Source organism: Daphnia pulicaria, chromosome 9 (assembly GCF_021234035.1).
Source record: "Daphnia pulicaria isolate SC F1-1A chromosome 9, SC_F0-13Bv2, whole genome shotgun sequence".
NCBI lineage: Eukaryota > Metazoa > Arthropoda > Branchiopoda > Diplostraca > Daphniidae > Daphnia > Daphnia pulicaria.
Genome location: NC_060921.1, coordinates 1,442,919 through 1,464,409, shown reverse-complemented (window position 1 = coordinate 1,464,409; position 21,491 = coordinate 1,442,919). Strand labels below are relative to the sequence as shown.

The window sequence follows — 21,491 nt, the reverse complement described above, 5'->3', positions numbered from 1 at the left end:
TGTTGGTGGAATAGCTATCGTCAGTCATCACCAAAAAGTTAACACACAATAACTGCCGATACATTTTTACAGGGGAAGGACAAAGTAGCTGAAACTGACTAATTTGACAGCTGAAAATGATACTAAGGCGATGATAAAGCCATCGTTAGCTAAAAGAAACGTGCAAGTAACAATTCGTTTGCAACTCGCAAAAAGGTCCTGATTTAGAAAGTATTACACAGACACAAGGTTTAAAGCTAATAGATTATTATAGTTAACTAAGTTGTACAACGTTTTAAACTCCAGACTCTGTTTACTTATTGAAAAAGTAGGGTCACTCTGTAACTGTTGCCGCGCGAGTTCAGATAAATATCAAACTTCAGTACTGTAACCACGAGATTCTTTTTCTGAATGAAGCTTTTATTCTAATTGAAACAATTTATACCAATTTCCATGAAAAAACATTCAGCGACAATCAAACACTTGCTTATCAACATTCCAATAAGATTGTGGTATGAAAAATTAAATTTACCGCAAAATTAATAATGAAAAATTGAACAAGAACGGACTTCACGGGATGTGCTGGTTTGTTTTTACTACTTGCGATTACACAGCAGTTTGTGTTGCGTCCAATTACTGCGCTGACATTCGACACTGCAGTAAACGATGGAACGGCAGCGACTGCAACGCTTCGGAATTTGGGGGACTTTCTTGCAAGCTCCACAACAATTTTCGTCGGTAATTGTCGGATGTGTAGAGTACATCGCACTGGTGCAGCCTTTTGGATTAACAGGAGCATCGGCGTAAAGCGGAGACATGAAGGTAGCAAACAACCAAGAGCTGTTCATTCCTGAAGGAAGGTGTCTTGTTTGCTCTGAACCAGGCACGATTTTAGTCGAGTTGAGTCTCAAGATGAAGTTCCATAGCAGCAATTCGTAGGGTTCAACAGATATTACTCTACCCATTTTTCCTGTAATACTTTTGACAGTTTTTTTGTATTCCTTCGTATATGTCTTCTCGTTCAACTTCCCTTGTTTCTTAAGGATATTGGCCATCAGTTTGTCAATCACAGTCAACAATAGAATCGGACTGCCCAGAGGAGATGTGAGAAGGGGCTTGTGGATTAAAACCATGATGCACCAATCCGTAGTTGACGATCCAGTTGGTTGAATACCAAAATATTCGAGATCCTTTGTAGTTGGGTCAACAAGAAGCGACTGGAACCTATTCCGGAAAGTTTGCAAAGCTTCTTTTTTGTTCAATTGCTCAGCCCTCAAGTTCCAGTGGGAAGGTTCTATGACTGATGGAGATACATCTCCTGGATCGTCCAATTTTAAATCCCAGTTGAATTACGATTTGAGATGGAATTCCAACGAGGTGGAGTTTACAAATTCCGAAATGTAACGGCTCGCATTATTTTTCCAATGTTTCAAAGAATCAACCTTCCATTTCCATTCATCAGTTGATTGAAACTCAATCGGCCACGGCTCCCACAATCCTTTCTTTAATATCATATCAATAGAACGGTCGGTACGATGAAGAGTAGCGCTGATTTCGTTGACAAGAATAGGAAAAGGAAAGGACAAAGTCAAAGAATTTCTTTTGGAAGGCTGCTTTAGAGATAGAGTAACTTGATGGGCAGACTGGCAAGGTTCCGATTGGTCTGTGGAAACTGTTAGTCCTGAAATCAAATGAAAAATAATTTAAACTACTGGCTTGGCGAAAACGCAGAAAAGTTTACCTGAAACATTCTGGTTACAATCGATGATTATCTTCAGTTTGAATTGATCCTCGGACTCGATACAGCTGGCGACTTTCATCAACGATGCTCCAGGACGAGGAACAACAACAGGGGAAGATGTTTGATGAGGAAACGGGTAAGCAAGATGAAACTTTTCAGTGTGCATGGATTTCAGAGAACCAAAACTGAGCAGAGGACAATAGTTCAGATTTTCAATCACGTATGCACAGTACACTTCAGGAAGGTTGTGATCAGACGCCATTAAAAAGGTAACGACAATTTTCTCGCTTTTTTCTTTCATCTCTAGTGAGAAAGTGTCGATGAAGTGAGCTTCATTCAAACTGGAAAAGGTGGTGTTGGAATACTTGCGAATGATTCCGTGAATGAAATGGTTGTCAAACGTCACACTACAAGGCACGAGAACCAATCGAAACGTAGGTGCACCCAACTGCGGAATTAATATCTTTAAGGCATCTCCGTTAATAGAGTTGATTGGGATTTCTGCTGTCATCTTCAAAATTTCCTGGCCTTTTTCCCATGCCTCCATTGTACGTCTTGTGATGTTGAAAAGGGCAGGAATTTCCAATGGGTGAGCATCTTTGAACCAGTGATCTCCTCCAAGGCGTTGTGTCATGGAACTGACGATGTAGTGAAATGTTAACGGAGAGAAATGCCTCTCTAACGCTGACATTCGACGACTCAAAACCCGACTGCTGTCTTGAAGGCGCTCGCTAACGAAACATTTCTGGGCCAGCTTGTTTAAAAAATCCGTAAGAGTGGATGAAGGAGACATAACAATATTCTGAAAAGGAATTGCTTTCTGCCAGGAAAGGTTGGATGGGACGGCGTAATACCAACTAGGTGGATACCGAGATCCAAGTTCCACGTAATCATTCAGTTTTAATCCATAAATTGTGGGAATCATGCTCAAAGGGCAGCAAAGAACATGTTCGACGTACATCTCCACAGAAGGAGCGAATTCGCCCCAGTCCATACTTTCAGTAAACAAAACGGCTCCCGGATTATTCGACAATCTTCCACTTGCAGCGTTGAGTAGATTAGCAAGTCCAATATGATCTGCGAGATTAGAACAGTCGATGACGTCAAACTTGTTTGCGTTCGTGAAACAAAATTCCAAGGCATCTTCCAAGTGGAAAAATACTTGGATGTTTGCAATACGACTGCGGTAGGATGCCACAAGGTTTTTTAGGATTTTTTGGCACGTGGGTAGAAGAATTTTGTCTTTAACTGACGTTATGATTTCTTCTTGCGATAATGGAAGATATCCACGGAAAGGGCACAATGAGTGGAAGACTTGCCATTGCTCGGTGTCTGGATTTAGAAACGCCGGATTAATACACACCGTTTTCAATTCATTTTGGAGTCGACAGCTGCCTCTTTCGTAAAAAGCTTGAAATTCTTGCTCAATTATCCGCCCCACGGAGTCTTCCATTTCTCCAATCATATATCTCTTCATTAAATTCTGGGTGATCTCGTTTACTGCTCTAGAAAAAGCTTTGGTGTGAGTTATTTTTTCATCTGAATTGTGAGGGGGGGACATGACCAATTCATGCGATGTCACAATAACTTCAGACCTAGAGTGTGAATGTTTCAAATTTAGATAGAAGTTAAAAAATTGAATTGAAATTGAATTACCTCTTTTTCTTGGTTTTACACAATAACATTTCAGATTCTGATTGGTTTCTTGAAGAAATAGTGTACCAAACTTTCCAGATTTTCTTCAGACTTTTGTAATGCATTGGATCAGGAACAATAACATTTTCTGGTAACTTGTCATCCAACAGCTCATTTAAAGCAATGAGAAATCTTTTTCTAGTGACCTCTGGCCATTCAGTATTATACCAAACATCCCACAGAAAGCTGAAATCTTGTTCCTTATTGGGATCGAAATCTTGAGCTGATAGAATTTTCAACATCATGATGTTGCGAGCCAGAATTGAAGGACAATTGTCATTGAGATGGAAGTGAAAACTATTGACATGCTCAGCTGTTGATGCCTGAAGTGTGTTTCTCATGTCCCCAGATCCAAGCAATAGAACCTAATTAAATAATTAATATGGAATATATGGTCAACAAGAAAAGAGTAAGACACTAGAGAATGTTAAACAAATACCTGAGTAGGTGTACTGCCAGTCTTCTCACCAAAGCTTTTGTTATTGAAATCTTTCAGAACGTTTCGAACTCGAGTGTTTCCAAATGGGTAATATAGATGACAATTTTCCAGAAAAAGACATCGTGTAGGAGCAATCATTTCCTTTCACTTTTAGATTTAGTCTAAGGTTAAGTAACTACTTAAAAAAAACTTGAATTCGAATAACTATCAAGCACTACCAAAGAAGCTTTCTTCAACAGTACTGCCGTACTGCCACAGCCCACAGAGGTATTGCGTCTGTTGTAACAAAATTCCAAAACGTTTTCTATCCTTACAAAAGGCAGAGCAAATACTGGAAAACGCCACGCTATTATAGTGATGTAACAGCGCTCCAGACGGCAAAGGATGAATGTTGTTGTTGGTAACTCGGTTAAATTTTGCACTTTCTGCAGTTTTTACAACTCGATCTTATTTTTTTTAAGTTGATTTTATTAAAATTTCTTGGTTTTCAATACAAAAAAGTTTAAATGACACTCAAAAACTCCACACAGCAATATGCAGCGACGCACTTGATTACAACAAACAATATCTGAATTTTTAAGTTTAACAGGTCAATCAATTAACTGACCAGTTCAATAACTCAGAATAAACTCACGGATTAAGCTGTTGGATGAACTTTTGGCCAAATTACAATTTCTTGCAAATGGGTTTGTGCATTGGCCAATGAAAATGTTGACACTCGACACTGCAGTAAAAAGTGGAACGGCAACGACTGCAACGCTTCAACTTCTCGGGGATTTTCTTACAAACGGCACAACATATCTCGTCAGCTGGTTCATCCTTGATGCTTTCCGTCGATACAGAATCCTGGTAGAGAGGCGAAAGGAAAGTAGCTAGCCAAGGACTGCTACCTCCTAGAGGAATATTCTCCTTCTGCCATTTGCTGGGTTCGATTCTGATTCGTGGGTAACCAGAAAATCAGTTTTATGTAAGAACGAAGTTTAAATATGCAAGTAAGTCAATTACCTAGTTGAGTTCAAACGCAGGAGAAAACGAATCAATTGAAACTCTTCTTCGGTCTCGGCGTACAATACCAATTTGTCCTGAAGTGCGTCAAGTGGAAAAACTTTCGCGAAAATCTTACAGTGATCCATTACTTCTTTAGGCACATTTGGGTTTTTCGTAAAATATTTCTGTCCAAATTTTAGCGTATGGTTATCATCGAGAGCCGTAATCAGCACGATTGGGCTTCCCATCGGGGAAGTAAGAAGGGGCCGATGGAGTTTCATTAGGTACCAATCGTCATTTCGACCGTAACTGACGAACTCAGCAACACCGGACATCAATGTTATAAGCTTGAGGCGCAAGTTATCCAATGCAGAATTATTTGGATCAAGAAAATGGCTTAAATTGATATCCTTAGATAAAAACTGACTGTCCACATGTTTTTCCACATTTTTGAATCCATCTTCAGAGGTGAGTCCCTCGTTTTTCCAGGGAACTAAATCGTCTACTATCCATTTAGACTTTTTAGTGTGAAACTCGCATGGCCAAGGTTCCATCAGGGATTTCTTCAACAACAAATCGACATGTCGACTTTTTCGATGAAGTGTCGCTTGAACATTTTTCGTAAGGATCGGAAATGGAAATGTTAATGACAATGGTTGGATTTCGCTGGGTTGAGTCAATGAAACTGTGACGTCATGGCAGGATTCGCAGGGGGCCTGCTCGTTAGTGGATATCTTCAATCCTGTAAAAATGGAAAGCTTAATAATGGGAACTTGCAACATAAACGAACCAATCAAAATGCAAAATTACTCACCTGAAACATTTCCACTACATTCAATGGCAATCCTAAGGGTGTACTGTTCTTCTGACTCGATACAACTTTCAACCTTCATGTACATTTTTTCATTAGGATCCAGTGGAAGTTGAGATTTGCTTTGATCAATCGGGTACGGTACACTATATTCCTCTACCCGCATTGATTCAAAAGACTCTAAGAATAGGAATGGCAATCCAGTCAAAGCATTGAATACAATCGCAGCGTACGTTTCATCAAAACCATGATCATGAGCGAGTAAAAACGACACCGTCTCCACTGCTGTTCCTTTTGAAGAATGTTTCAATCCAAGTTCAAAATTGTCGATAAAGTGAACATCAGGTCCGGATAAGACGGGATTAAGCATATAAGAAGCCCAAAGGACAATAACTAGCCGAAGTAGAGGGGTAGTATCTTTGCTGACAGCAGACATATCTATGTGCTGAACAAAAGCAGAAAATTTCTTCATTTTCTTCCCGTTCTTCCAATCCTCCAGAATTCTTCTTGACAGACTGAATTGGGGAGTGATTTCAAGCTGAGGTAACCAATAATCATGTCCCAGTCGCTTAATCATTGAATCCAAAATATAGTTGAATGTTAAGGGAGTGTAGTAGATTTCACTTCCAGTACTGCTCGTTGAAAAGACATGTTTAGGAAATGTTGTTAGATGGCAGAGTTTGCCTAGTTTTGTTAGGCATCGATTTAAATCAGGAGAAGGGACCAATTTTAGGTTCTGAAAGGGTGGTACTTTCTGCCAGCAGAGGTTCACTGAACGTCCTCTTAGAGGGGTATTGCAACGCAAGTAATCTACGGCAGAATCCCTTAATTCAACATGGTCAGCCAATCTTAACCCGTAAATAGTGGGAATCAAACTCAAAGGAACACAAAGGGATGTCTCAACGATTGTGTTGGCCGAATGATGACGGTCAGTTACTACTTCGGTATAAAAAACTGCATTTGGGTTATCCGACAACTTTTGGCAGCATGCAACAATTAAATTGGCTAACCCAACATGATCCACGAAATTAGAGCAGTCGATGACGTCAAACTTGTTTGCGTCTGAATAGCTTTGTTCTATGGCTTCCCCTAAGTGGAAAACGATTTCGACTGTTGAAATTCGGCTGCGATAGGAAGACACCAATCTCTTGAGTATTTCGGAGCAGGAGTGGGTCATGATTTGTTCAACTGAAGTAATCAGCTCTCCTTTTTCCATTGGCAGATAACCATAAAACGGATTTAAGCAGAAGAGATCCCAATCATGGGTCTCGGGGTTCAGCATAGTTGGGTTGACGCACACTGGTTGATCGTTATTTTGAAGGCGGCTGCTGCCGTTTCTGTAGATATTAAGCACTTCATCATAAATTTTTTCTCGAACACAAGGAGGCAATCCTATAAAACCTTCACGATCTTTAAACTGCAAAGCCAGTTCATCTACAAAACAAGTGAAAAGGTCAGAATTTTCCAGTTGTGCTTTCTCTGGTAAATATCCTTTATACAAGAATTCCCAGTAATCTATGCAGCACTGATTCCTGATAAATAAATAAAAGAATGTCTAAATAAACCTAATTAAGTACTTTGGTTAGAAGTTACCTTTGTCCCCAGCTTTTTTGCAGGAGTGATTCAGAATCGCTTTTATTTTTAGAACAGAATTCCAATTACTCCACAAATTCTTTAACTGCTCAAAGTGACAACTGTTTGGAATTGAGACATTATCTGGTAATTTCTCATTCATCAACTCCTTCACAACAAAAATAAACCTCTTCCTGGTTTCTTCAGGCCAATCCATATTGTACCACACATCCCACAGAAAACCAAAATCTGCAACATTATCAGGATTGAAATCATGTGCTGAAATGATTTTTAAGATTATGATATTTCGAGCCAAAATAGAAGGATTCAAATCATTCAGATGTATCTCTAAATTTTTAGGAGGCTTGGAAGCTATGGCTTGAAAGGTATTTCTTAGATCACCACAACCCAAAAAGAGAACCTAAACGAAAAATATCAAGAATAAATTGGTGTTAGTCAGTACAAACTGTGTAGTCTTTACATATTTAAGAAATGGAGCAATAGTTATTAGTGACAAAACAAATACCTTTGTCACTTCATTCGCGTCATTTATATTCCCTCCAAACCAGAAATCCTTAAAAATGTTTCGAGCTCGTGTGTTTCCAAAAGGGGTATATTCCATACGGTTTAGGCTACACAGCTCACGTCTAACCGTAGTTATCATTTTCTTGACCAATCCAAGTAATTATCTGATCAAACAAAATAAAAGAATTAAGTCACACTCACACCAGCTTATTAGACCGAAATGTGACCACGCCAACGCGAGAACGACGCAGTTGCAGACGAAAATCAGCCAATTTCGATTAAGCAGTTCGAAGTTCCTCTACTGGGTGGCTGATTCATGTGGCGGCTTTTTCAAAAAAAGATGTTGTTTGTAATGACCAAAATAAAAAAATACACCAATTGAGTAGAGTTGATTTAGACGTAGAGATGAATAGATAAATAGGAATGATGAGTTGAGAAGTTCATATTTCAGGAACGGAAAAGTTGCTACAGACCTTTTCCGGTTTCCCAAAAAGGCGCCGCAAAGCTTATGCAAAAGGCAATGGGATTTCCTTAAGGGTGGGGACACCACGATCCGATGGCTATGATGATAATTTTACAAATGCGATGTCAGCTGAGTGAGTGGATGGCAAACCAGTCAATAATAACATTTATAACTCAGAATTAATTCAGGTCTAATTAACTTCAGCTGTGTCTCATTTACGATTCACTACTCATTTTTCCTACACAAACGAGCTCTTTTTTTTTTTTTAAATTAGACATCAAATCTCTTTTAATTAGTCACATAAAAAATCAACCCAAAGCATTCATTTTCTTGTTTCACCCCTATTTTCTTTATCTTTTAATTTTCGCTCGAAATGGCCCTCTATTGAGAAAAAAACATTATTATCCAAACTCGCTATCTATTGGCAACACGGACACTAATCGAGCACTTTAAAAAATAAACCTTTCGAGCAACTACCCCAGTCGTAGATTGTCTTTCAGCCTTGCCAGTCCCCGCTATCCAAACTGTGCTGAAAATGTACTCGTCAAAATCGGTCGATGAAGCAGCTCTCTTCAGGCAGATGCAGCCATACGTTTTGACCACACAACGTCAGGAATTGAACGGTTTTCCTCGACCGGATCCCTACAACAAGGATAAAGCCATTATTAATAGCAAAAACATTAGCCAATCGAGGTCAAATTCCAGTGTTCGTTTAGCATCCGATAAGCGTATCTGCGACCGATGTAGCGCAATTTATCAAATCGATTACAGAGGAATGCCCCTTGGTGGGTAAGTCCCTCCCACACATTTCCTCTCGTATTCGTCGTTTACGTAAGTCAAATCAATTTCTTCTTTAAAATTCCAGGGATTGTTCCTATCACTGGGGACGATCCTACCAGCGTCGAGGTTACAAAACGCCCTACACCTGTTGTAATCGGGACTCCAATTCCGCCGGATGCACCGTGAACAAATGGCACATTAGCGAAAACCTGGACAACTTGAGAGGTTTCGTCCGCACCGTGGAGAAGCCACAGCCGGCCGACGGTAACTGCGGAATTTACGCCCTGGATTGCGAGATGTGCTACACGACGGAAGGCGGCGAAGCGTTGCGCGTGACGGTCGTCTCCTCCGACTGCAAAACGGTTTACGATACTCTGATCAAACCGATCAATCCCGTTCTCGACTACAACACTCGATTCAGTGGCATCACCGAAAACGATTTGACAAATTGCAACACGACTATGAAAGATGTCCAGACTTTCTTATTGGACACGTTTTCCGACAAGACTATATTGATTGGACACAGTCTAGACGGAGATTTGCGAGCTCTCCGGGTAATTTGAAACAGCGTTTAATAATTTGATATGGCGTTTCTTAATTTTCTCGTGTGTCGGATTTCAGTTGATACACGACACAGTCATTGATACAAGTGTTGTTTTCCCACATTCACAAGGACTACCCTTTAAGAGAGCTTTGAAAACGCTGTGTCAGGAATATTTGCATAAAACAATTCAGATAGACGGTAAATTTTTAAAAATACTTTCAATCAAAAGGTTAATTAAATATTGAAATTTTAATTGCAAATAGGCGGAGGGCACAACTGTGTCGAAGACGCTAAATCTTGCATGGAGCTCATGATTTGGAAAATCAACCATTAATATCTTATATCCTTTCTCTTTCTTGTAATAGCCAACAGTCAACCCCATTGTTTTTCACTTTTTCTGGACCCCGATAACTTGAGCTAAGGAATTATTTTCCATGGTCACAAATGATAACGTTTCTCTGACGATCGAAGCTCGACGATTGAGAAACCTTGGACACGATAACATAACGTGTACGATTGACAATTTTGTTCTCTACTATACAAATAAAAAAGGTGTTGGATTGTTTTATCTTATCAAATGATTTCATATTTAACCCTCTAAAACCATAACTTATCATAGTTGAATTGTAATGGCATTCAAACATTCTTATTCTTATTTCCCCTATAGAAGTATGCACTTGTTTTGCCCCATTCTTTAGTTCAATTCGTTTCTATCAATCAAAAGTCTAAGAATGATATTGTTGAACCTGTTTGGGTTAATCAATGGGGTAGATGGAATCCACTGTTACTGAAATGGCATACCAAATCTTCTTTGAGCGAGTGTTACCATTATTGTCGAATTCGACGATATCTACAATAAGAAAAATTAGAGAGCAATATAGGCGATAGGAATGGTTGATGGCAACCGTAACTTACAGACACCAGGCTCATCACAACGGATCTCTCCTTCTTCGGTCGACATGTCACAATCGACCCGATTCGGCGGAACGATCGAGATGAATTCACAGCCTTCCATCCGATACACAGTGAACGCAATGTCACCTTCCTCTAAATGGAAATCCCATCTTAAATACACAGAGAAAATAAATACATTAGGCCTGTTTTTGCACAACAATAGGTGCATTGGTTTTTTACCTCGTTAAAAAAATCAACTTACTTGAGAATGGAGCCAGCTTCTTTGACTGGGAATTCTAAGTGTTCTTTAGAATCCTTGGGGATCGATAAAGACTTCTTATTAGCGGTATCAGGCTTGTAGCGCAAATAGTAGGATTTCGAAACTTTTCCTCCCATATTCACCTGCGTTTTCAAAAGATTTCAGTGAGATAACGGGTGATCGGTGGTCTATTAATGAATATAAAGGACTTGCCATTGTAATGCAGTTGGGATTTCCGTCGGGATCGGTCAAAGTCCCTCCATATGCGACAGGCAACACAGCGGCAACAGGCAACACAGGCAACAGGCAACAAAACGTAATATTTCCCAAAAATGATTACCATTAACAGCAAACACACGGTGGAGGTATTCGGGATAATTTGCCTCGTAGAATTTAGCAAGTTTGATGCCCGTATCTATAACTATACGTTCAAAGTGTCAAATTTCTTATAATCAGTTAATATTTTAAACAGTATGCAATTAATAAAGCTAATTCCCACCGTGCAGTCCCTACACTGTTAGAAATCACGATACGCAATCAATACGCATTCTTTATGGCCTTCGTGCAGTTGCATTACTTTTTTTGTTTGTGACGTGCTGCATGGACAGGCCTTCCAAGTCGAAGATGATGGTTGCCTGAACTAGAGCATCTGGCACGCGATTGTACTTTTTCGGATCTGCTACGACCTTTGCAATTCTGCCTTCAACCAAATAAACAATGTAGGCTACATGATGATATCCATCTTTTTCGCCGAACGAAGGATCCCTTTCATATCCGACAATCCGTATCGAACGATCCATACTGAATAAAATTAAGGACTTAATAAATTTTCATTATCCAAATGTTTTCGCGCCTAGTCTCCAAAATTTACGTACCAAGGTTTAGTAATTTGTCTTGTCCAACGACACCGGCTGAAACGTAATTTGTCAAGACTTCCGGTGGCTTGTAGTAGTCGTTTAGAACACTGTCGATTTTGAATTGTATGCGCCATTCCAGTGACTTATTGTTGAAGGTAATAAAAAAACAAAGTTAGAGCGTATAATAATTTTTCTACACTTGTTTTTCACTTACATTTCGGAGCATTTTTTCAGCTTTAACAATGTCAAAATCACGGGCTGTGTAAAGAGAAATAGGATTATGAAACATGTAACACATGCGAATAATTGATACAGTACCGATAAGCCACCGTGCAAGGTAAGCATCTTCAGAATTGGGTAACTGGCAATCCTTTACCACCTCGCGAAACTGTTAAACGACAAACAAAACATCAAAGTTTTGTGTAAGCAAACGAGATCAAATTACATGGTTATTTGAAACAAAAACAAGGAGATGATACATGTGAGGATATTTTCTCGGTTTTCAGTTCTTGTTACTGCGTCAATAGTTTAATTTTATTTAATTTAATTATTTTTAATCTATTCGTCACATTTTCTTAAAAACTAATGACGAAATGACAACAATGACAACTGACAGCAGACAAGGCAAGGTATAGACCGTTCTTAGAAATCGATACCATAATCGTCCCAGACCCAGAGTTATTCTACGAGCTGTATCACTTAGTAAGAGTAATAAAATCGAATAAAAAATTAACACGAACGAAACCCGCAGATAACTACTTTCATGGCAAAAATGTTAATTGACATCCTCCTAACGGATAACATGCGGTCGCCTGAAAATGATAATGCTAAAATTGTTTAGGGTTTCTTCAAAACTTTTAATAGATTTATAAATGGCCACTCCGTTCACAATAAATTTTAAATAAATTAATTATTTGAATGCGAATAGCTACCTGTTTCAAAATCGTTTTTCACATTTTAAATTTTATTGGAACGCTCGAAGGTATAAGCCCTTGTAAAATATTCGCCAGATCGTCAAATAACATCAAGAGAAATAGCCATACCGCCGAGCTATACCATGGTTAGTAGCAATCACTCTTATTTTAAATGCCCAGAGATTTCAGTTGTGGTCAGCAAGGCTGCCGATAATATTTTCGACTCAAAAGCCATTGTTCCCGTCACCTTGAACGCTATAAATGTATAAATATCCAACGTCTAACCATACAGAATTGATAAACAAATTAGCCTACAAGTCGCCGTACTGAGGTCGTTATCATAGCCTTATTAGCAAACCAAACGCATTGTGGGCTGTCAACTCCTTACCAATCAGGAGAGGTAAACAAACGCCCTACCCCTGGCCGCCTGGGACAAGACAATTTTGCTACTGTTCTGAGAAGGAATTATCTCCCATGGTCACTCTACGTTTCTCGGACGACATATCCTTAATTAAGTTCGTAAGACCGCCGATTTTGGCTCAAAAAACACGACAGTCACACATCCGTCGTTGACTAAAGTTGCGACTTTCAATCACTGTGCATTTTCATTCTAAATCTCGTAGATCGATAAGACTTGGATAGGTTACCATTGTGATTATTGGCGAGCACGATGTATCCTTCAGTGAATATCGACCCAAGTCTTTTAAAAGGCCCAGTATTTTACAAGCTGATGGGCCGTCACATCATCAGCCTTAAACAGCAGGAAACAAATGGCTACCCGCGACCGCATCCGATCCACAAGACCCGAGCAGTTATCAATTCAGTCGAAATCGATCAGTTGCGCTCCAAACCGGCCATTCAGTTGAAATCTGACGAACGAATCTGCGATCGATGCTCGACTATTTTCAAAGTCGATTCCAGAGGATGTGCCATCAATCAGTTGAGTTTAACAAATTTCCTATTACATAATTTCGATTAGTAAAAAAAAAAATGGTTTGTACTTTTGTGCAGCTCCGCTGATGACGAATGTTCGTATCATTGGGGTAGGTCTTTCCGCAATCCAGGAACTAACATGACATCGCCTTTCAGCTGTTGCGGAAGTGATCGGAAAGAAAAAGGATGCGCCACGTCGAAACACCACGTATTCAACATCGAGAACCTGAAGACCGTTGACGGATTCGTTCACACGATGGACAAGCCGCCACTCGCCGGCGGAGACTACGGCGTCTAGTAATAAAAACCGGTTAAAATATAAATTAAATGATGATAACTAATAATAATAATTACGATAATAATAATAGCGCCATGGATTGCGAGATGTGCTACACGACGGAAGGCGGTGAACTGACCCGCATCACGATCGTCTCGTCCGATTTGAAGATCGTTTACGACACGCTCGTTAAACCCGATAATTCCGTCGTCGACTACAACACGAGATTCAGCGGGATTTCCGAACGGGACCTCAAACACGTCATGACTAAACTCAAAGACGTCCAGATTTTCCTTCTCAATTTGCTGTCCAGCAAAACCATTTTGATTGGACATGGTCTCGGCAGTGATTTGCGCGCTCTTCGGGTTTACATTTACTCTAGAATTTTCATTTTACTTCTGTAAGGATTGTACAAATTTGATCATTATTTCAGCTGATTCACGACACGGTAATTGATACCAGCATCGTCTTTCCGCATTCCAGAGGTCCGCCCTACAAGAGAGGCTTAAAGAAATTGATTCTCGATCATTTTCAAAAGCATATCCAGAAAGATGGTAAATTATACAATTGGCTGCCGAATGACTTGACTATAATTCATTGTTTAAAATTGGTTTGCTTAACTTAGGTGGGCACAATAGCGTCGAAGATGCGATCGCCTGCATGGAGCTCATGTTATGGAAAATCAAACCTTTTCTCTGCAAGTAAAGGACCAAGTTTGGGTTTTGGGACAGACTACGAAAATGACGGGCTTTTACGATTAACAATTTTGACTCTATTACATAAAACAGGTGTTGGATTAAATTTTTTAAAAGTATCAATTGATTTGTTTCTTAGCCTCTTTATTCTATTCCTTAACATTGGAATGTAATACGTAACATTTATAACCTGGAATAAAATAATATAACTTTTTCCTGTTTCTAGAATATAAAAAAAATATTCGTCTTTGCTTTTCCATCCGTTTAAGAATTTAGAATTTGTCAGAGCTAAATTTAGATTACTCCGGATTACTCTAAGAGGGGTTGACGTAGTCCACTACCGAAATCGCTTACCTATCATTCTTTGAGCAGAGATTACTGGGGCTATTGTTATTAAATTCAACGACATCTGTAACAAGAAATATTGAAATCAACCTTAGTAAGGAGTTTCGCAGGCAAGGGAATGGTTTGTGTAACAGCTGTTACTTACAGACACCAGGCTCGTGACACGAAACTTCTCCTTCGGTCGACATGTCACAATCAATCCTATTCGGCGGAAAGATCGGGATCAATTCACTGCCTTTTTTTAGATACAAGGCGAAGTCAATGTCGCCTTCTTCTGTATGGAAATCCCATCTTAAATAGGGAAAAAATATAAATGACTCTTTAAGCGCTTATAAGGAATTATGCAGTACTTGAGCATGGCGCCAGCTTCCTTGACTTGGAATTCTAATTGTTCTTTAGAGTCCTTGGGGATAGACAAAGACTTCTTATTTGTACTATCAGTCTTGTAGCGCAAATTGTAGGAACTTTCCCTCCCATATAGATCTTCGTTTTCAAGAGATTTGAATGAGAATGATTAGCCTAGTAATAAATAAGGACTTGCCAGTGTAGTGCAGTTGGGATTTCCATCGGGATAGGTCCTCGTTCCGCTGTAGCAAGCAGGTAACTCTTCGAGATTGGCGTGTTCCAGAAAAGCCACTTTCCATTCTTTATCATCGTGTGTCGTGTCCGAGGTTTTTGATCTTACTCATGGTTTCTCAGGTACAAAGTGTTTCATGATGTTGGTCAGTATTGACACAATCTTTGGCGCTAAAAAATTGACAGTTCAAAAGTAGTTAATTATTAAGCAGTTGAATTTAATAACGCCCGTCCGATCCTCAGGGTCCCCCTATTAGTTAGTTGGACATGGACTAATGGTGCTTTAAGTTTTCATTCAAAATATTTGGTTTTTCTTGGAAATAAATCGAAGGAAAAAAAGAAAGGGAAAATGCCGGTGTAGCGACCAGTCCCTCTTATTGGTCATAAAATGATCTAAGTGCCCATTGCTTTAAGTGTTTAAACTTCAAATAGTTTTGAATAACCACAGACAAAGTTGTGAGGTACCAACCAGGCCTAATCTGCAGGCGTTCTACAAATAAGTTATTGAATGAACCCTAAGCATACAAAAACGGTAAGAGAAAAAAAGTTCCACGCAACGGCCTAGCTCAGGAATAATCGTACTCCGGACTATGTAACTATTTAAAATCAAATCCACCAAATAGCCAAAAGGAAGAATAGATAAACATTTGTCCTACATTTTTAACTGGGAAATGCGGCCAGGCATTCACAAATGCTCCATCCGTTGAAGAGTTCGAGAAAAGACACGGTCAGGCAGGATATAGGAAAAAGCCAAAAAGGGGGTCCTCGTGAATACACCCACACTCACATGGGCATACACAAGGACATTTTAAAGAAAGGGAAAAAAAACTCTATCAACATCAGTAGTTTCTCCACTTAAACTGGATGTTGTTTATCTAAACAAAAAATAAGAAATGGGCCGGTTATGAAAAAATATTGAGATGAGAAACAACAAGTAATAGCCTAAGGAAAAGTTGAAAATGAGACAGCGAGTTTTAACCCTAATTGTTAATAAAAAGGAGAATTTAAAGTTTCAGTGTCACATGTTGCATTGATGCAAGTCTTGCATCATTCAAATCTCTAGCAAGTCAAAGCAGGAATGAAAGTAACGAAAATCAATACCCATGTGACGATATTAAGATTGTTGCTGACGACAGGTCCAACACAAGTAAACTTGCATTGATATCTCATTGTTAAGATGGCCTAGCTTGGGCCTCAATTCTGCACAAAGGAAAAGGTTACAACTGGTTACATATTAGTGCAAACAGATTGCCATGCTGCTTCGAAAAATAAATAAATTAAAAAAATAATTTAAAAAAAATAAATGAAAGCAGACGACCCTAATTTTCTATTAATTAGCCATGCAATAAGATATCGATAGAAATTAAAAATTGACCACCCCCCCGACCCCCGCTAAATCCAAACCGCTCAAAAACAATAAAAGCGGTTTGATCACAAGCGCTCGACATTCGCTGAACAGATAGCGATTATTTTATTAGCAAACATTTTTTAGTATCAACAAGTTGAGGAACAAATTGAACCCCCCTACCACTCTAAAAATTTACTCGAAACCAGCCACAATAACACCATTCAGGACCCTCTTGGAAGCAAAGAGAGATTAAAATAACACAAAATATTTCCCTTTTTCTAGTACACTCAAATGTTTATTCGCTTGCAATTGTCTGTCCATTTAAAAATTCAGATTTTGTCAGAGCTGAATTTAGATTACTCCGGATTACTCAAAGCGGGGTTGTCCTCTACCGAAATCGCATACCAAACCTTCTTTGAGCGGAGATTGCTGGAGCAATCGTTATCAAATTCAACAATGTCTGTAAATTAAGAAATATCGAAACCAATCTTAGTAAGGAGTTATGCAGACAAGGGAATGACACAGCTGTCACTTACAGACACCAGGCTCGTCACATCGGACTTCTCCTTCTTCGGTCGACATGTCGCAATCGACCCGATTTGACGGAACGATCGGGATCAGTTCATTGCCTTCTTTCCGATACACGGCAAACGAAATTTCACCCTCCTCCAAATGGAAATCCCATCTTGAATAGGGAAACAAATTAGACGTTATCGTTAAGCGCAGTTAGATACTATAAGGAATTATACTTGAGCAGGGCGCCAGCTTGTTTGACTGGGAATTCTAATTGTTCTTTAGAATCCTTGGGAATCGACAAAGACTTCTTATTGGCGGTATCAGGCTTGTAGCGGAAATAATAAGATTTCGGGACTTTTCCTCCCATACCGACCTTCATATTCAAGAGATTTGAGTGAGATAATAATGGTCTACTAATGAATATAAAGAACTTGCCATTGTAATGCAGTTGGGATTTCCGTCGGGATCGGTCAAAGTCCCTCCATATGCAACAGGCAACTGATCAGGATTGATGTGTTCCAGAAGAGCCGCTTTCCATAATTTGTCATCGTGAGTGAACATATGAATCTTGCTCATGGTTTTTTCGGGCACAAAGGGTTTCATGATGGCTCTCAGTATGTTCGCAATCTTTGGCGCTAAACAATTCACAGTTTAAAAGTAGTAAATTATACTATTTCAAAAATGTTTTATGAGATAAGGAATCAACAAAAAAGAGGAGTGGAAATCCAGTGAAGACAACACACAATATTTGACAAAAATGATTACCATTAACAACAAAAACATTGTGGAGGTATTCGGGATAAATCGCCTCGTACAATTTAGCAAGTTTGATGCTCGCATCTATAACTGCACGTACGTCAATGTAAAATTTGCATAATCAATTAATTTTTTCGCACACAGAAAATAATTATGCAGAAATTGACGTCGTCATCACGATTTTCATAATTCTGGAATACGCAATTAATTTTTAATGTCTATACTTATAATTCATTTATAGTTGTCTACATTTTTTGTTAGTGACGTGCTGCATGGAGATGCCGTCACAGTCGAAGATGATGGTTGTCTGCACCAGAGCATCAGGCACGCGCTTGAACTTATTCGGTTCCGATAAGACTTGAGAAACGCCCATTTCAATCAAATAAATGATGTACATCATAAAATCTATCTTCTTTGTCGAACGGAGGATCCCTTTCATGTCCGTCTTTCCATATCGGGTAATCCACACTATAAAAGAGGGGATAAGATTTTTATTAAAAACTTCAAACGTCTAATCATTAGTGAATGAAGAAATTCACTTACAAGGATTTAGTAACTTGTCTTGTCCAGTGATACCAGCTGAAAGATAGTTGACCAAGACTTCCGGTGGCTTAAAGTCGTTTAGAAGGCTGTCGATTTTGTATTGGCGACGCAATTCCAGCGACTTATTGTAGAAGGATAATTTAGTTAGATTGTGATTATTGTTATTTCTATTTTTAATCGTCTTTTACTTACACTTCGGAGCATTTTTTCAGCTTTGGGCATGTCAAAATCGCGGGCTGTTTAGGGAAATAAATAGAATCATGAAACATGTACCCAGCAAATGCAAATAATATCTCCATGTAGTTTACCGATAAGCCACCGTGCAAGGAAAGCATCTTCAGAGTTGGTCAACTGTAAATCCTTAACCACCTCGCGAAACTGTTGAGAAACGAAAGATTTCAGGGTTGTTAGCACAACGAGATAATATAAACACAAAATAAAATGGTAAAAATTATATACCTGCTTTAAAATCGTTTTTTGGCTGTCCGTGAGCTCAACGCTAAGATCCATCTCGTCAAATGGGGAGAACAAATACGTCAATACAACTTAAACGTGTATACGTATAAAATTATGAATACAGTTTTGTCCTGGTTTTGGACAGAGTGTGTCCAGCTTCTCTATCCACGTTATCGTCATCAGATAACGTTTATTGTATCAGCACTGTCATTCTCTTACTATATGTGATCTGGCCTTTTGACCAATCAATAGGTCCCATTATGCATTTTTAATTTTCTTAAAGCGGAAATTAAACTCGGCAACGTCTAATCCCATCAAGACAAAATTTTAAATGTTTATAGTAGCAATAACAATCATTTTAAAATGCCTAGAGAATTATTTTGTGGTCGTGACTGCTGATAATATGATTATATAACCCCGCTCTCCCCTACTTATTTTTTACGACGCACTTTTCCTGTCACTCAGTAATATAAATAACAATAAAAACATTCCAAAGTTTAAGCAAATATAGAATTGACCCAAACGACCGATGTTATTACTGATTAGCCGCGGCCATCTCTGATCAAACAGGTATATATCGGCAGCCGTCGGAGTCAGTCAAAAGTCCGGCAGTCAAAGGTTGCTTGACTACTTAGTCAAGCAATCTCTCGTGCGTTACGACTCACGAACGCCACTGCAACAATGCGGTGCCGTAGCGAAACAGCCGATCCCGTTCTACTCCTACTGACCCCATTTTTAAACCTGACATAGGTATAAAATAAAAGTCAAACAGGAAGCCGGTGCGCAGTATAGATTCGCAATAGACGTTATTCACACGCGATGAAATTCATGGCTGTTTTTTTACTGGCCCTGATGGCCATTGCATCGGTCCATACGGTAATTAATTCATTTAAAAATTACCAATATTTAATTCGAGGTTATGTAATTTAAAATATTTGCAATGTATAAGGCTACAACAGATCACGTTCAACACGCCATCCGGGCTGGACTGGTGCCAGTTCGAGGTGTCAATTTGGGTGGATGGTTGGTCGTTGAAAATTGGATCAATTCGAAAGACCCGCTCTGGGACGGAGTCCCCAGTACTGTAAGGAATCGGTTCAAATTTAGTTAATTTTACAATTAATTTTTTACAATTCAAATTTATTCCATTTTTTTTTTAATGCCATTTTGCATCATGACCTTTTATAAAATCGTGCAGGTTTCCAGCGGAGGAGAAATGCAAACGATGAGATATCTAGGTCACGAAGTGGGAGACGCTCGTTTTCGAACTCACTGGGACACTTTCATCACCGAAGAAGATATCGCCAACATTGGTATAAAAATATCAGTTATTTGAAAATATTTCTTAATTAATTTCGATACCAAAATTTTAATTGATTTAACATGAACGAATAGCTCGAAATAGCTTGAATACTGTACGAGTTCCCATTGGCTGGTGGATCCTCGGCTACGACTCCCACGATCCTTCCAACCAACTAGAATACAAGACGTTTGCTCCAGGAGGTAATGCAATAAAATAGAATGAATTATATCCGAGTAAAAAATGATAATTACAACAATTTTGGAAATGCAGGATTATACTTTTTGGATCGTTTGGTCCAGGAATGGGCCATCAAATACAATGTGGCCGTCCTGATCGACATTCATGCAGCTAAGGGGAGCCAAAACGGCAACGACCACAGTTCGCCGCCGGATCCTGGGCAGGTCTACTGGTCCCAGTATCCGGAAAACATCGACAACACGCTGGAAGTGGCCCGTTTCTTCGCTTCACGCTACCGTTACACTCCTTCCTTCCTGGGCGTGGAACTCCTGAACGAGCCCACGTCGGTGGACGTGGCCAAGCTCAAAGATTACTACCTGAGGGCGTACGACGCCATCCGGACGACGACCGGAAACGATTGCATCCTAGTCACCTCTCCGATCCTGTGGGAGCAGAATCCCGGGACCGGCAGCGACTGGGAGAATTTCATGCCGTCGCCAGCCTACACCAACATGTGGCACGACTGGCACAAGTACCTCATTTGGGGATACGAAGGACAGACGGCCGACTGGATTATGAACGAAGGTGTGGCCCTGATTGCCGCCGACATTGCGGCCTGGACGGGCGCACCGCTGGTCATGGGCGAATGGTGTGTGGCCGCTCCGAGCAGTGCCGTCTTCACCGACGTGACACTGAAGCAGTACGCCTACAACATGATCACCACCATGGAGGCCATGAAGGGTGGCTGGACCATGTGGACCTGGAAGCAGGAAGGAAACAATCCCAGACCGGACGGACAGGGTGGATGGAGCATGAAGGATTTGATTAACGATTGTATTATGGATCCGAAATGGTGGGATAACACCTCCACCGTCTGCCCGTAATATTATTTAATATCGATTCATTGACAGTGTTCCTATATTGTTATGACGTCATCACAGTATATGTTTCTGTGAACACTTTTCAGATGGTTCTATAATAATACACTTTTTGCATAACGGAAAATAGCACATCATGACGTTGTATATTATAAGCTTAATACTCCATACACCAACCAAATATAGAAATTGCATTAAATGTGACGCGAGTTATTGCAGGCTAAACGT

The 21,491-nt window shown here is 39.6% G+C and overlaps 6 protein-coding genes and 1 long non-coding RNA gene across 10 annotated transcripts; 3 read left to right on the top strand and 4 right to left on the bottom strand.

Moving 5' to 3' along the window:
• Positions 1–378: 378 nt before the first annotated feature.
• LOC124312875 lies at positions 379–4,207 on the bottom strand. The gene is made up of 4 exons (XM_046777409.1): positions 3,855–4,207; positions 3,377–3,780; positions 1,721–3,315; positions 379–1,660 (listed from the first exon to the last, which is right to left on the bottom strand). The coding sequence occupies exons 1-4, from the start codon at positions 3,990–3,992 to the stop codon at positions 1,329–1,331; spliced, it is 2,469 nt and encodes an 822-aa protein (XP_046633365.1). The 5' UTR covers positions 3,993–4,207; the 3' UTR covers positions 379–1,328.
• A 97-nt stretch (positions 4,208–4,304) lies between these two features.
• LOC124312895 lies at positions 4,305–8,015 on the bottom strand. The gene is made up of 5 exons (XM_046777443.1): positions 7,751–8,015; positions 7,246–7,645; positions 5,656–7,184; positions 4,860–5,583; positions 4,305–4,788 (listed from the first exon to the last, which is right to left on the bottom strand). Exons 3-5 carry the CDS (start codon positions 6,932–6,934, stop codon positions 4,521–4,523), a joined length of 2,271 nt encoding a protein of 756 aa, XP_046633399.1. The 5' UTR covers positions 6,935–7,184; positions 7,246–7,645; positions 7,751–8,015; the 3' UTR covers positions 4,305–4,520.
• A 659-nt stretch (positions 8,016–8,674) lies between these two features.
• LOC124313246 (putative exonuclease GOR) lies at positions 8,675–10,109 on the top strand. The gene is made up of 4 exons (XM_046778062.1): positions 8,675–9,001; positions 9,078–9,546; positions 9,614–9,734; positions 9,800–10,109. Exons 1-4 carry the CDS (start codon positions 8,748–8,750, stop codon positions 9,868–9,870), a joined length of 915 nt encoding a protein of 304 aa, XP_046634018.1. The 5' UTR covers positions 8,675–8,747; the 3' UTR covers positions 9,871–10,109.
• A 91-nt stretch (positions 10,110–10,200) lies between these two features.
• LOC124313157 (SEC14-like protein 2) lies at positions 10,201–19,199 on the bottom strand. Of its 4 annotated transcripts, none has more exons than XM_046777917.1 (10): positions 18,909–19,199; positions 18,758–18,827; positions 18,642–18,685; positions 18,450–18,570; positions 18,156–18,374; positions 17,916–17,996; positions 17,586–17,785; positions 10,693–10,832; positions 10,452–10,600; positions 10,201–10,386 (listed from the first exon to the last, which is right to left on the bottom strand). In XM_046777917.1, exons 1-10 carry the CDS (start codon positions 18,957–18,959, stop codon positions 10,292–10,294), a joined length of 1,170 nt encoding a protein of 389 aa, XP_046633873.1. In that variant the 5' UTR covers positions 18,960–19,199; the 3' UTR covers positions 10,201–10,291. The 4 variants fall into 4 exon arrangements, with proteins under 4 accessions (XP_046633873.1, XP_046633872.1, XP_046633874.1 ...); XM_046777916.1 differs by lacking the exon at positions 10,693–10,832 and adding an exon at positions 17,384–17,523 and having other exon boundaries at positions 18,909–19,198; XM_046777918.1 differs by lacking the exons at positions 10,201–10,386; positions 10,452–10,600; positions 10,693–10,832 and adding exons at positions 14,752–14,850; positions 17,167–17,319; positions 17,384–17,523.
• Positions 13,064–14,674, top strand: LOC124313223 (putative exonuclease GOR). Its single transcript, XM_046778031.1, has 5 exons — positions 13,064–13,399; positions 13,472–13,690; positions 13,762–14,035; positions 14,104–14,224; positions 14,296–14,674. The coding sequence occupies exons 1-5, from the start codon at positions 13,131–13,133 to the stop codon at positions 14,373–14,375; spliced, it is 963 nt and encodes a 320-aa protein (XP_046633987.1). The 5' UTR covers positions 13,064–13,130; the 3' UTR covers positions 14,376–14,674.
• LOC124313668 lies at positions 15,255–16,493 on the bottom strand. Its single transcript, XR_006910970.1, has 3 exons — positions 16,388–16,493; positions 15,943–16,161; positions 15,255–15,457 (listed from the first exon to the last, which is right to left on the bottom strand). It is a non-coding gene; the product is annotated as an uncharacterized LOC124313668 (long non-coding RNA).
• A 434-nt stretch (positions 19,200–19,633) lies between the features above and the next one.
• On the top strand, positions 19,634–21,385 carry LOC124313135 (probable glucan 1,3-beta-glucosidase A). The gene is made up of 5 exons (XM_046777880.1): positions 19,634–19,781; positions 19,855–19,989; positions 20,104–20,218; positions 20,301–20,408; positions 20,479–21,385. The coding sequence occupies exons 1-5, from the start codon at positions 19,725–19,727 to the stop codon at positions 21,267–21,269; spliced, it is 1,206 nt and encodes a 401-aa protein (XP_046633836.1). The 5' UTR covers positions 19,634–19,724; the 3' UTR covers positions 21,270–21,385.
• The last annotated feature ends 106 nt before the right edge of the window (positions 21,386–21,491 follow it).

What these genes read in the sequence shown, in the direction of transcription:
- LOC124312875 (XM_046777409.1), bottom strand. Translation starts at nt 3,992, where the DNA reads ATGATTGCTCCTACACGATGTCTTTTTCTGGAAAATTGTCATCTATAT. An exon ending in CTGGCAGTACACCTACTCAG is followed by an intron (nt 3,781 to 3,854) that starts GTATTTGTTTAA and finishes TTATTTAATTAG; the next exon opens with GTTCTATTGCTTGGATCTGG. An exon ending in TTGTAACCAGAATGTTTCAG is followed by an intron (nt 1,661 to 1,720) that starts GTAAACTTTTCT and finishes ATTTGATTTCAG; the next exon opens with GACTAACAGTTTCCACAGAC.
- LOC124312895 (XM_046777443.1), bottom strand. Translation starts at nt 6,934, where the DNA reads ATGCTGAACCCCGAGACCCATGATTGGGATCTCTTCTGCTTAAATCCG. An exon ending in ATGTAGTGGAAATGTTTCAG is followed by an intron (nt 5,584 to 5,655) that starts GTGAGTAATTTT and finishes CCATTTTTACAG; the next exon opens with GATTGAAGATATCCACTAAC. An exon ending in CTGCGTTTGAACTCAACTAG is followed by an intron (nt 4,789 to 4,859) that starts GTAATTGACTTA and finishes CCCACGAATCAG; the next exon opens with AATCGAACCCAGCAAATGGC.
- LOC124313157 (XM_046777915.1), bottom strand. Translation starts at nt 18,959, where the DNA reads ATGGATCTTAGCGTTGAGCTCACGGACAGCCAAAAAACGATTTTAAAG. An exon ending in CTGAAAAAATGCTCCGAAGT is followed by an intron (nt 18,571 to 18,641) that starts GTAAGTAAAAGA and finishes TTCTACAATAAG; the next exon opens with TCGCTGGAATTGCGTCGCCA. An exon ending in ATCCCAACTGCATTACAATG is followed by an intron (nt 17,524 to 17,585) that starts GCAAGTTCTTTA and finishes TTGAATATGAAG; the next exon opens with GTCGGTATGGGAGGAAAAGT.
- LOC124313223 (XM_046778031.1), top strand. Translation starts at nt 13,131, where the DNA reads ATGTATCCTTCAGTGAATATCGACCCAAGTCTTTTAAAAGGCCCAGTA. An exon ending in GGCGGAGACTACGGCGTCTA is followed by an intron (nt 13,691 to 13,761) that starts GTAATAAAAACC and finishes TAATAATAATAG; the next exon opens with CGCCATGGATTGCGAGATGT. An exon ending in GTGATTTGCGCGCTCTTCGG is followed by an intron (nt 14,036 to 14,103) that starts GTTTACATTTAC and finishes TCATTATTTCAG; the next exon opens with CTGATTCACGACACGGTAAT.
- LOC124313246 (XM_046778062.1), top strand. Translation starts at nt 8,748, where the DNA reads ATGTACTCGTCAAAATCGGTCGATGAAGCAGCTCTCTTCAGGCAGATG. An exon ending in AGAGGAATGCCCCTTGGTGG is followed by an intron (nt 9,002 to 9,077) that starts GTAAGTCCCTCC and finishes TTAAAATTCCAG; the next exon opens with GGATTGTTCCTATCACTGGG. An exon ending in GAGATTTGCGAGCTCTCCGG is followed by an intron (nt 9,547 to 9,613) that starts GTAATTTGAAAC and finishes GTCGGATTTCAG; the next exon opens with TTGATACACGACACAGTCAT.
- LOC124313135 (XM_046777880.1), top strand. Translation starts at nt 19,725, where the DNA reads ATGAAATTCATGGCTGTTTTTTTACTGGCCCTGATGGCCATTGCATCG. An exon ending in AGAAGATATCGCCAACATTG is followed by an intron (nt 20,219 to 20,300) that starts GTATAAAAATAT and finishes ATGAACGAATAG; the next exon opens with CTCGAAATAGCTTGAATACT. An exon ending in CAAGACGTTTGCTCCAGGAG is followed by an intron (nt 20,409 to 20,478) that starts GTAATGCAATAA and finishes TTGGAAATGCAG; the next exon opens with GATTATACTTTTTGGATCGT.